This window comes from Artemia sp. Qi Xiang Cuo, chromosome 14 (genome assembly GCF_049724085.1).
Source record: "Artemia sp. Qi Xiang Cuo chromosome 14, ASM4972408v1, whole genome shotgun sequence".
NCBI classification, from domain to species: Eukaryota; Metazoa; Arthropoda; class Branchiopoda; order Anostraca; family Artemiidae; genus Artemia; species Artemia sp. Qi Xiang Cuo.
Genome location: NC_142807.1, coordinates 12,395,696 through 12,409,601, shown reverse-complemented (window position 1 = coordinate 12,409,601; position 13,906 = coordinate 12,395,696). Strand labels below are relative to the sequence as shown.

At 36.4% G+C, this 13,906-nt stretch overlaps 1 protein-coding gene across 1 annotated transcript in view; it reads right to left on the bottom strand.

Moving 5' to 3' along the window:
• Positions 1-1,017: 1,017 nt before the first annotated feature.
• LOC148944142 (fatty acid amide hydrolase 1-like) overlaps positions 1,018-13,906 on the bottom strand; it is an 85,571-nt gene continuing 72,682 nt past the window's right edge. The window contains exons 9-10 of the mRNA XM_089100804.1: positions 6,655-6,794; positions 1,018-2,292 (exon numbers count right to left, since the gene is read on the bottom strand). Of these exons, the coding sequence (XP_088956930.1) occupies positions 2,170-2,292; positions 6,655-6,794 (263 nt within the window). The 3' untranslated portion in view covers positions 1,018-2,169. The remainder of the gene's footprint in view (positions 2,293-6,654; positions 6,795-13,906) is intronic.

The following is a 13,906-nucleotide window of genomic DNA, read 5'->3' as shown; positions in this document are numbered from 1 at the left end:
ATCAGGCAAATTCTCTCAGGCTCATTGATGGGTAACATTTAATTTAATGAATCTTATATATTTGGAATCAGCAAAAAAGTCAATTCTTTTGATATATCTATCGTTATCAAAATTATTTTTTTTAGGGTCTCACTTACTATTGAGCCGAGTCACTCCTTACTTGGTGGATCCAGGGGGGGGGGCAGGCCCTAAGATTTTTCTGGCGCCCTCATTCTGCTTTTTTTTTCTTCTGTTTTTCACTCTTTTTTTTTAGAAATAAACTTGTCAATTTGGTCAATAATTGGCACGCTTGTCACAACCCCCCCTCCAAGATTTTGCTCTAGATCCACCCTTGGCAGTCAAGGTCTTAAAAAGAGTAAAATTAGTATAATATCAAGTTTACTAAAACATCTTGGTTGAAACAGCATTTATGAAAAATTTCTATAAGGATGAACTTTGTATAGGAAATCAAGAGTTGGATAGAGGCTGTTTATCTAATGTTAACAATGAAAGTACAAGGGTAGGTGGGGGGGGGGGGGTGAATTTCAAGGCCGAAGCAAAAGGGATGTGCTATTAAAAATTTGAAAAGTTTACTGCTATAGTATACAAACAAAAAATTTAATCACAGAGAAGGGGCAGGGGAATATTGGTTGCAGTTCTTAGCTTCAATACACATAGCCACGGCTACAACCGATTATGTTTATAAGTATTGGTACTGTACTGCTAAAAATAAAAAACAAAGAGAGCAAGGGAAGAAAGGAAGAAGTCTGGCCCTGGGCCCAATCTTAGCAGGAAGAAGCATATGCCCAAGACCACCGTGGAGATCGATTCGCTACTCCCTCTAATGCTGGCAGCCAAGGGGGAAATGAAGTTATTACATCGATTTTTTCGAAACACAGGGTTCTAGTCTCAAAATTACCCGTTCGTGGCAAAGCAACTTTGCATCACATGGCAGTTCTAAAAATACGAGTTCTTGATGATCGGTTCAGTTATCCGATAATACATTGAAACAGATACGGTAATGTACGAACACAAATATAAAATATTTAATTTTGTATTGTTCAATATACATAACAATTAACGGAATGTGAAAATTAATAACACAGCTGCACTGTAATTGCATAAAGAACTAGACAATTTTCTTTCCCTTTGACCCAAAAACATCAATAAGTAAAAAGGTAGAATCAATTAGTAGAATGCAAACTCGTCGAAATGGTTGGCTATGGAGTACCGAGCAAAAATCTGCCAGAATTAATCAGGAATAAAAATTAATCAAATAGACATTATTGGAAGATTTCTTGACAGTTTTTTCAACTTGACAGTCTTGACAGGGATTAAATTAGGTCAACATCAAAATTTTTATTTCTATCTATCTCATCCCAGAGTAACAGTATTCAAATTATTGGAATGTCAAGGAAGGTAGTCTGTAGTCTAATATATAAAGGTGCTCGGTCTTACTTTTCAATATTACATCGAAGTAAAAATAGCGTTTGCCACATTTAAACAGACAATCCAAATTACTATAAGTGATCTTTGAGCGATAGGTTTCGAAACACTTTTTATCTCAATTATGAGTGGCAGATCCAAGATTTTTTTTAGGGGGGGGGGGCGCAAAATAGTTTAATCCGATAAACTTGCGTTAGGAGCAAGTTTATTTAACGCAAACTTGCGTTAATTAAGTAAATTATACTACTTTAGACTACGTTAGGGGGGCGCCCCCCTCTGGATCTGCCACTGCACTATGCAAAGGTTGCTAAGAACTAGAAGAAAATCGTCCAAAATGTGAACCTGAACACGTTTGTACATAAAAATACTAATAGCTTATTTAAAAGTAAACTTGTTTTTACTCCGTAAGACACAGTACGAACCAACACAACAGTGCGAAATCCCCAAATTTTCTAAAAAAAAAAAACAACTATTCCCATGAAAACATGTTTTTTTCTGTCACTTTACTAAGATGAAATTTGGCCATGAGCATGCACAAATACATTCAGCGGATAAAGCCTCTTTAAAAATCTGAAATCTACGAAGCACAAAACTTATTTTCCCCAAAGGTGAAACCAAAAACCTTCATACATAACTTTACGAAAATGGTATTAATCAGTACAATATAGAAAATAACCGTATCACTAATATGAACCAATAAAAATAAGCTCTTAACCATAGAAATCCCCAATCCCGTGACTTCTATCAAGACTGCGGATTTTTAACTCGATTTTCAATCTCTTTCATTCCTCGGAGGACTAGCTCTTCTTGCCAAGGCAGACCGACTACTTGAACGCAAAGGGGAAGTCCAATTGCACCTTCCGTTGTCTACAATGAAAAAGAGGGGGGTTACTGTTGAAATTCAATATGAATGAAGATGAGGAACTGCACTAATAACCCCTTTAAATAAAAAAAATCGACACTTTCCTCATAAATTCTCATGAAAACATATATTTTCAATCGTTAGAACTTTCAAACCTTTCATTTTGAGACGAAAATTCAAATTTTTTTGTTTTTTGGTAAATGGCTTACTATCGTTTTTAAATCTTCCCTTTTTCATGGTCCTTCGCTATTCCTATACGAGAGGCGTTCAAAGACACGCAGAACTATTTAAATCTATTAATTTTTCCATTATATTAAATCTGTTCTTCAACATGACCTTCCTCAGATCCATGCACTTCTCCAGGCGGTATTTCCATTCTCAGAGATCATTTTTGAAGAAATCTGGAGACCCCTTTATGAGTCATGTTTATGCTGCGTGTTATGCTTCATCACTGCCATCAAAAAGGACACATTTCAACTGTTTTTTGAATTTCGAGAATTAAAAGTTAGGTTGGACTAGGTCTGGGTTGCAAGCAATTCCTCTCAAGCTGTTTTTTTTAACGTCTTTTGTAACAAGTAAAGAATAAGCTGCGGCATTGGATAGAAGAGGATTGATTTTAAGACAGAGCTTTCCTGGATTCTTTTTGGCTAATTCTGGGCTCAGTTTCCTAAAAATTTTAAAATTACAATCCCTTTAAAGTACCACAACGATTGCCAGTGCCTTGTTGACTGATCTCTAAGACTTAAATTTGATTGAGCAAGATGATCCACATGGAAGCCATTGTTTTGACTGAAATATTGTTTCAAAATCGTACTGTTAAACCCACAATTCATTCTTAGCGATGATTCGATTGAAATTAATTTGTTGCAAATTCTGTCAAAATTACTACCGACAATTCCCAATAGTTTGCTGATCTGGGCATAACAATTTTTGGAACACTGTGCATAAGGTCCAAATCATCCGGGTTCCTCCTTGGACTAGAATGGTAGACTACGGGAGAGCTACAGCTTGCCGGATCCTCTTGATGCTGCATATAAGCTTTTTTCCAAGCTTACGGGTTATCCGTCGAACCACCCTTGGAAGGATTTTTTGTCTTAATGCTAGTTTCCTTTATTTTTTTTTTGCTGGATTATTATTACTTTTTTTTTATATTGTATTATTTATTTGTATGATACATTTCAAGAGGTTTGCAACCCTTGGAGTGGCCTAATTTTATAAATTGTTTGGTTTATTGAGTTTTAATTTGCACGTATTTGCTCCTGTTTTTGTACGTGTGTTTTTTGTTTTTTTTCATTTTCTTTCTTTTTATTATACTCCATCGTCATGCTTTGTATCTTTGATGAGTTATAAAATAAATAAATAAATTAAGCAGAATTGAATGAGCTGAACTAAGGGATATACCCATCGGTTGAGCTATCTAATAAAGTGTCATTAAGTATCTTTAATACTTAATTTATTTATAAAGTATATTTATGTTTTATAAAGTGTCTTTATACTTTATTTGTAAACTATTATACTTTATTTATAAAGTATCTTTTTGACAAGGCTCCTAAAAGCATGAACGTTTTCAAAATTGTTAAGGTTACTGGTGTTCCACGGCTCTCATTATCTTCAACAGCTTCTCTACCATCTCAAAACATTTTATAAACACACATTTTTTTTAGAGTATGATCTACATTAGCGTTTTACGAGGCTTCAGAAATCTTCATTTCTTCTAAGCTATGCTAAAAATCTAGGTAAATTCTTATCTCAAAATCTCCACACCCCATGGGGCAAAAAACTGCCTTTTATCCACTACCATCTTAGAGCTTGGTTTCAAGGCGACTATTGATTGTTGGCAAAAGTAAGATCGTCATTATCGTGCTCTTTCCGATCTTACCTTGTTGGCACTAGGGTCATGGAAGCATTCGTTTTATTTATTATCCTCGTATGTTCGGGAATTTAAATATATTTGCATCAATTGACCCAACATTGTTTTTTGAAAAACAATTTTCACCTAAAGTTTCTTCCTAATATAAAATTTCTCAGCAGATATGTTTTTGGCCCTTTTATTCACTCAGTTTCATATTTCATCCAAGATTTTAGAAAAGTTGAAAAGCAAAGCGAACAATAAAGTAATATATTGGTTCAAACATAAAACGAACATAAATAAAAATAAATAATAACGTCAAACACAAAGAGGAGCAGATAATGCTATAGATAAATAATTGAATGCTAAAACGAACAGAAATTACCCCTAACAGGAGTAGAACTACCACCCCTAAACCTTCTAAAGGCAACACTGTCATTTACGCTTTACTGAAACCGAGTTGTGTTTCGAGCAGTGTCTTTTTTTGTTTTGTTCCTTATATCAAGTCACAATGGATACAACTACAACCACAATATTTTACACTGCAGCTGATAATTTCCAGAACTTCTTGTTAATATTTGTCTTATCAAAATTTTTAGGTCTTGACTATATTTCGTTATTTTTCCGAGTTTTATATTTTGAATCGTTAGAAATTTCAAACCTTTCATTTTGAGAAGAAAATTCAAAGTTTCTAGTTTTTTGGTAAATGGCTTACTATCGTTTTTAAATCTTCCATTTTTCATGGTCCTTCGCTATTCCTATACGAGAGGCGTTCAAAGACACGGGAGGCGTAGACTTATAACGGAAAGACAGTTTGGTCGTAGATGTTATTTATGACTGTTAGTAAGATCTTTTTCGAAGGCCAATACTAGCTAAACACGCAATATTTCAGTTAAAAGATTTAGCTAAACCTAATTGCTGATTTACCAAAACATAACTACTGCAACACATCGAATATTTCTACGCTACAAGATGAAGAAGAAGACAATTTTCGTTTGTCTCTGAACAGCACATTTCTATAAAGAAATTAAGTATAAATGAGAATACTACGAATAAAACTGAAAAATGCCACGTATACAAACTTACAAATTTGAAAAACTTGGAAAAACGTTTCATACCCAAGGTTTTCCTAACCAAAAATGTGACTGCTAACCGAACCGCAAGGTGATTTTAAGGAGTGGCCTATTGTGGCCTAGGTGATTTTGACCTCGAAGAAATTATAGCGTAGTAAATGAAGAATAGATTTGAAAATTAATGTTCAGAAGACTAAGTCACTAAGATTAGGAATAAGTGACGGTTAAAAGATGATGTTGGGTAACGAGAAGATCGATCAAGTGGACAGCTTCACCTACCGAGGTAGTATTATTAGTAAGACGGTGGATGACGTGAAGATGTTGAAATTAGAATAGCCAAGGCCCAAGGCTTTTTTTCACAGTTGAAAAATGTATGGAAGAAAAGGAATACAAAGTCAATGAACCAAGATTAGAATTTTGGAAGCTACAGTGATTAAAGTTGTCAAGTATGGTTCTGAAGCGTGGGCACTCCGAATAACGGAGGAAGATTTGCTGGATGTTTTCCAGAGAAATTGCCTACGGATTGTTTTGGGTATCCGACTGACTGACCGCATCTAAAAAATGTCGTATGATGGAAAAAAATTTAAGGGAAGAAGATGGCATAATAGTAAGATATTGTCTTGAGACGTTAAGAAATTAAGAGGACGTAGTCAGTCTCGATTTGTCCCAGCTAAAAATAGGAACAGGGCCACTTTTAGTGATAATGGAAGTGTTTAAGAGAGTTAGATTGAGAGACATGATATTTTGAGAATGTCTTAAAGCGAGATAAAGTTACAGGAAATAATATAGAAAATTTTGACAATTTGGAAGTAAAGGAAGAATTATTTTGGGAAGAAGAGTTAGAGATAATTCTAAAAGGATTGAAAAATAATTAGATCCCAGGCGTCAATAGCGTGGTAAATGAGCTTTTAAATATGCTGGTAGCAAAATTACCAATACATTACTACGGGACTAAAGGAGATGAAAGAAACTGGAACATCATGGAACGGGGGTAAAGCTTCATGGAAAGCTTTTAAGAGGTTGGTGTTGAGGAGAAGCGTGCACAGCCGCGTTGTCTTCAGCAAGAAGTACTGCAGTAACTTATTGGGGGTAGCAGAAGGCACTTTGGCCAATCAAAACAAAGGTGATATCATACAAATCTTCCCATTCATTTGGTCATACTTATAAAACCGGTTAACTTCAAGCACAAGGCTATATAATTGTGCCTGTGGTGGCACAATGGATTCATCTCTGCTTGGCAGTAGGGTTCAATCTCACCTGTCATAGGGTGGACGCAAGGACCTTTATGGCCAAGAAGCGTCGTTATTTCATACACTAGTCTAGACAATATTTGAGAATCTAAAGGAGATTCCAGGATTCAGCTCACAGACCAGAATTCGCCATGATGTTTATACACGAAAGGTAAGAACTACTATATGTGCTATTTATTTATTAATATTTCCTACCTTTGCAATTTCACTGAGAAGCTTGTCATTCCTAGGATATTGTTTTAATTCCTCCTGATCTTCTTGTGATTCCTTGGACACTGGCAAAATGCCACAGGGGAAATTTAAAATGTTGTACGTGAGAGTGTAGCTAACACACGCTAAAAGAACGAAAATGACAGTATTATAGACAAATAAATAAATAAAACAAGATCAAGTTTCTAAAAAAAATAATTTCATATTGAAATAAAAAGCAGATCGAAAATTATTCATTTTAAAGGTGATTACCAATAAATAAAAAAAAGTGGAGTTCAATATAAACAAAATAAAACAAAACCTAACCGAAAGATCAACAAAATATTAGACCTAACCTGACTTGAGAAACCTAACCTAAGAACTAACCAAAATAGAGTCAGGTATTTTTAACAGAAGGACAAGAATCTGAAAAAGCAAAGAACTACTTCCTTTATTGGTACTACCATGAGGACATGAATGGGGGTGTACAATTGCACGATCGCTTAGAATCAAGGGTAAACATGCATCATTCAAAAAAGAAGAAAGCAACTAATCTCTTTTTTGGTATCAAAATACGGACTTGAATGAGTGTGTACACTTGAGCGATTGCTCAGAATCAAGAGAAAACTTACATAATCCAAACAAGCAAGAAACTATTTCCTTTATTGGTACTACAATCATGAATTGAATGAGAGTGTGCACTTGCACGAGCGCTCAGAATCAAGGGAAAACATACATAATTCAAAAAAGAAGAAAGCAGCTAATTTTTTTTTATTGGTACTGCAATGAGGACTTGGATGACGGTGTATACTTGCACAATTGCTCAGAATAAAGGAAAAATAGCCAAAAGCCAATATTATGTCCATATAATTGGCGCGGAATAGCCAGATCGTGATTAATCATAGGCAGCGCAATAGCGCTGCCTAAGTAAAGAACGATGTTGCCACAATGTATTATTATTATTTTTTTTTAGAACAGGGCAATTCGTTTCGAAGGAGTTGTCGTAGAACTTCGAAAAGGGCTCATTCGATTGGAAATTGAAAGGGCTAGTGCCCTTTTTAATAGTTGAAAGTGATTGGAGGGCAACTAACCACCCTTCCACGCCCACTACTTCCCTAAACACATTCAATCAAAATTTTGAGATAGCTATTTTGTTTAACATAGTTGAAAGATCTGGAGATTTTGTCTTTGAGAACTACAACCCCCCCCCCCCCCCAGAGCCATCAGGGCAAAGGTTGTAAGTTATGACCTGGGGGCATGTAAGGTTTTTTATAGAAAGCGTTGTAGTAGAAACTTAATAAAGGGCTCATTCGATTGGAAATTGAAAGGGCAAGCGCCCTTTTCAATAGTCGAAAGTTATTGGAGAGCAACTAATCCCTCTCCCACGCCCACCATTTCCCGAAAGACATCCAATCAAAATTTGAGATAGCCATTTTGTTAAACGTAGTTGAAAGTTCGGGAAATTATGTCTTTGAGGATGACACCCCCCCCCCACAGTCCTTAAGGGCAAAGGTTGTAATTTATGCCCTGGGGGTATATAAGGTTTTTATAGAGTGTTGTCGTAGAAACTTCAAAAAGGGCTCATTTGATTGGAAATTGAGAGGGATAGTGCCCTTTATTAATAGTCGAAGGTTATCAGAGGGCGAATGACGCCCCTCCCAACGCCCATCGTTTCCCCGAACACTTTCGATCAACATTTTGATAGAGCAATTTTGTTTAACGTAGTTGAAAGGTTTGGGAATTATGTCTTTGAGAATTATGTCTGTTCAGCATAGTAGAATGATCCAGCAACTATTTCTTTAGGGATATTGGGCAGGTCAACCCACCATTATTATGCAATTGGCCAGTTATGCTTTAAAAATAAATCAAAATGCGTTGTGTTTATGGTTGCCAATAAGTAACCTCTGCAATATATTGAGAACGTCTGGAATGCAAAATTCAAGTTATTATACTCATGATTTAAATAAAGCTTCCAATTTCAACTTTTTTCTCAATACCCCCCTCCCACTCCTAAAATTTTTGAGATAGCCATTCTGTTAAACCTAGTTGAAAGGTCCGGAAATTATGTCTTTGAGGATGACCCCCCCCACAGTCCTCAAGGGCAAAGGTTGTAATTTCTGCCCTAGGGGCATATAAGGTTTTTATAGAATGTGTTCAACACCATTTCTCAGCCATTCAGATAGCCATTTTGTTAAACGTAGTTGAAAGGTCCGGAAATTATGTCTTTGAGGATGACGCCCTCCCCAGTGGTGGCTTAAATAAGAAGGTGGCTTAGCGACTAATCCATCTTCGAGACCTATTGAGAATCTGGGGTTTGACTATAAAATTTGATTCAAAGGACGGTAAATTAAAAAGTCATGAATCATTTCAAAAGTCATGAGACAATCGTTTTTCCTTCCTCTACAAATATGACTAACGGTCCATCAGCAAATTCTCGTAGAGGACTAGCCACCTTCGAGAGTTATTGAGAATCTGGGGTTTGACTATGAAATTTGATTCAAAGAACAGTAAAATTTTGTGTCCCCTTTGTCGGGAAAGGTTTTTAATCAGAGCGGGTACCATCACGGAGAACTCCCAAAGCTGCCAAATTCTTCAAATGGATTTCCTTTGAGCTGATTTTTAGCGTTTTTATAGTTTTTTTTTCTAGAAAGCGTTGTCGAAGAAGCTTCAAAGGAGAGCTACTACCCCTCTTCCACGTCCACCCGTCCCCCAAACATTTCCAATCAAAATTTTGAAATAGCCATTTTTTCAACATATTTGAAAGGTCCGGAAATTATGTCTTTGATGATAACAAATCCTTCCCAGCCCTCAGGGCAAGGGTTGTAAGTTATGCCCTGGGGGGATATAAGGTTTTTTTTTTATAGAAAGCGTGGTCATACGCTTTCCTTCGGAGGGGCTCTTTGGATTGGTAATCAGAACCTCTAGTGTTCTTTTTAAGAGTCAAAGTGATCGGAGGGCAGCTATACCCCCCCCCCAACACGTCGTATTGTCCCGAAATGCATCTAATAGAAATTTTGAGATAGCCATTTTATTCAAAACAGTCTAAATATCATATAACAAGGCTTTTACAGTTGAAACAAACTCTAGAGTCTAGGGGCAAGGGTTGTATGTTATGCCCAGGATTTATTTAATGTTTTTACGGAAGGGATGGTTGTATAAACTTTAGAGGAGGATCATTTGGTTAAAAATTGGAATTTCTAGTTTCCTTTTAAGAGCCAACAGTGACGGAGAGCAGCTAGCCTCACCCCCCCTTCCGACAACCCCTCTTCACCAAATAACATCTGATTAAAATTGTGAGATAGTGGTTTTGCTCAAAATCGTCCAAAGTACTAAACAATTCCTCTAGGGTTGACGCAACTCCCCAGTGCCCTGGGGATAGGAATGTAAGTCATGACCTGGGGCCATATAAGGTTTTTATGGAATGAGTGATCGCATAAACTTCAGATGGGGCTCATTTTATTTGAAATTGAAAGTCATACTGCCCTTTTTAGGAGTAAAAGAGAAAAAGTGATGAGAGCAACCACTCCCCCTCCCCACGCTCACCATTTCTCCAAAGACGTCCAATCTAAATTTGGATATACACATTGTTCAATGTAGTTGAAGAGTCCGGAAATTATATCTTTCAGGAAGACACCCCCGCCCCTACAGCTCTAAGGGCAAGGGTTGTAAGTTATACCCCAGGGCATATAAAATTTTTATAGAAAGGGTGGTTGTATATACTTCGGAGGGGATTCATTAGATTGGTAATCTAACTTTCTAGTACCCTTTTTAAGGGTCAAGGTGATGAGAAGGTAGTTACCCCCCCCCCCCAAAAAAAAACGTCGTGTTTTCCTGAAATGCTTCGAATAAAAAAATTTGACACAGTCATTTTATTCAAAATAGTCCAAAGATCATAGAACAAGGCTTATGGGGTAGATACAAACCACCAGAGGCTAGGAGCGGGGGTTGTAAGTTATGCCGCGTGGCATTTAATGTTTTTATGGAAGGGATGGTTGTTTAACTTTAGAAGAGGCTCATTTGGTTGGAAATTGGAAATTCTAGCTCCTTTTTGAGCGTCAAAAGTGATGGAGGACATTCCTCCCCTCCCCGACAACCCCTCGTTTCACCAAACGTATCTGAATGAAATTGTGAGACAGTAAAATTTTGTTAAAAATAGTTCAAAGAGCATATAATAATGTCTATAGGGGTGAATCAACCCCCCAGTGCCCTGGGGATAGGCTTGTAAGTTATGTCGTGTGGGCATATAAGGTTTTTGTGGAATGGGTGGTCGTATGAACTTCAGACTGGGCTTATTTGATTTGAAATTGGAAGTTATATTGCTCTTTTTAAGAGTCAAAGTGATTTGAGAGCAACCAGCCCCCCCCCCTCCATGCTCATCATTTCTCTTAACGCCTCCAATGAAAATTTGGAGATAACAAATTTGTTCATCGTAGTTGAAGGTTTCAGAAAGTATGTCTGTGAAGAAGACACCCCCCCCCCCCAGTATATATCTCAGGGAAATGGTTGTAAGTTATGCCCTGGGGACATATAAGGTTCTTAAATACATTCTAAGACCACATTGGCTATACATGACGTATGAAACCACGAAAGGAAAGGATATAACAAATGAAAAATAAAATCAAATAGGTAAGAAAACAAGGATTTTTTCAGCCAGTAGCAAAATATGAAGACGAAAAACAAGCAAATATTTCGACAAGGACCTCAAAAAAAAAAAAAAAAAAAAAAAAAAAAAAAAAAAAAAAACATAAGGTTCTCATAGAAAGGGTGGTCATATATGCTTTGGACGGGACTCACTGGATTGGTAGTCAGAAGTTCTAGTGCCCTTCTTAAGAGTCAAAGTGAACTGAGCGCAGCTACCCCCTCCCCCCCACACACACATACACGTCTTTTTTCCCGAGATGGATTCAATACATATTTTGAGACAGTCCTTTTATTCAAAATAGTCCAAATATTATATAGCAAGGCTTTTGTGGTTGATACAAACCACCTGAGCCTGAGGGCGAGGGTTGCAGGTTATGCATCTGGGGCATTTAAGGTTCTTGTCGAAGGAATCGTTGTATAGACTTTAGAGGTACCTCAATTTATTGAAATTGGAAGTTCCAGTTCTCTTTTAAGAGCCAATAACCATGGAAGTCAAGTAGCCTCCCCCCACCCAACTACCCCACTTTTCATCAAATGTATCTGGTTGAAATTTTGGAATGGCAATTCTGTTTAAAATAGTCCAAAGAACATATAACAATCCCTCAAGGGTTGGCACAACCCCCCAGAAGCACTGGGGCAAGGGCTTGAAGTTATGCCGTGGGGGCATATAAGGTTTTTATGGAATGGGTGGTCGTATTAAATTCACATGAGTCTCATTTTAAATTGGAAGTTATACTGCCTTTTTTAAGAGCCAAAGTGATTTGAGGTGCCCCCCCCCCACGCCCATCATTTTCCATAACAAACATCCAAACAAAGTTTTGAGACATCAACTTTTTTCAGCGTTGTTGAAAGCTTCAGTAATTATGCGTAGCAATAGTTGTAGTAGTAGTAGCATTAGTAGCAGTATGCAAATAGCACTTTTTTTCAACAACGCCTTCAACATACAATGAAATTTTCAATTTATTACCATCAACCGGTCCTGAAGCATTGCTGATACGGCCTCTTGACAACTTATATAGGCAAGTTTGTTTCGATTTATTTCAATACAGTTACAGTATTGCCCAAAATTTTCGCCTTAATACCCTTAGGTTTATTAGTAGTAGCAGTAGCACTAGTAGTTACAGTAATAGCAGTAGGGGCAACGTTAATAGTAATAGTCTTAGCTTTAGTAGCAGTAGTAGTAGTAGTAGCAGTAATAATAATAGTAGCAGCAGTAATAGTTGTAGGAGTAGAAGCAATAGTATTATGATGCATATATTGTCTTTTGTTTAGTTAAACATCCCCAAAAACAAGCGTTGTAAGTTTTAATTTCACACACGAAACTGTTCCTGAGATATTGCTGATATGCTCTTTTGACAACCTGCATACGGATGGTAGGTTGTCATCCGTACAACAGAAATATTCTCCGAAAATTTCACCTTTATAACTTCATAGGTTGCGGATTTTGAATTAGCCAGAAGACACTCTGTGTATACATTTAATGCTGCTTCTACGGTTACTGTGACTAACGACACTAATGGCATTAAGTTGAAACTTTTAGCGAACGTTTAGGGGGAGTTTCAATTAATTGAAAGAACTATAGGGCATATAAGGACATAGGCAGCGATGCTCTATCATAGCTAGCAATATCATTCATATTTTAAAAGAGCTAATTTGATTAAAAATTAAAAGTTCTAGTGCCCTTTTAAGAGTCAAAAGTGATGGGAGGGCAATCAGCCCTCCTCTTTAGCTCATAATTTTCCAAACACTTCCAATCAAAACTTTAAGACAACCATTTTGTTCAGCATAGCTGAACAGTCTAGTAACTATATCTCTAGGGTTATTGGGTAGGTCAACCCCCCCCCATAGTTATGTAATTTGCCCATTATGCTTAAAAACTAAATGTTGCTTTAAAATTAAATACAAAACCGACTGTATGTATGCTGGTTGCCAATAAGACATCTCAGCAATATGCCAAGAACGACTGAGGGTATTAAGCTCAAACTTTCGGGGCTACTTCTATTACTACTTCCTCTCTTAATATTTTACTAAATCAAAAGAGTGTAAGTGTGTCCAGGCTGTGAAAGAGCATAGATTTAAATTTTTAGGAATGGTACTAAGTTTTATTAATCAGGTCAACTAGAGGATGTATATTACTAAATTAAACACTACTATTTGTGTCATGATTTTCAAAAGGGTTAGTGTCACTAAAAATTGCTAAAAAAGTTTCTCCAGCATGCAAATAGCAAACTATAAATTCTTAAAGAAAACCAGAAAGATTCAGACTATTATTTCATTTTTCCCCTGAAAAAGGCTATGTCAATATAAAACAAACAGAAATTAATTAAAAAGGAGAAATTTCGACAAAATAAGTTTGTCGAAAAAAGTAAAAAACTTCATTAAACCAAAAATGAACCAAAAAAATCAAATAATCTACCAAACATACAACTACCACAAATCAGCATCAATAAATAAATGAAACCCAAAACGAACAGAGAATTACCATAAATAGCCGAGTAAAACTTAAAAAGAACAGATTTTAACACGAGTAGCGTTCAAAACCCCTATGCTTTCTAAAAGCCAGAATATAATTTGCACTTTACTGAAAAAATTCTCTTAAATGTTGTCACTTTTATAA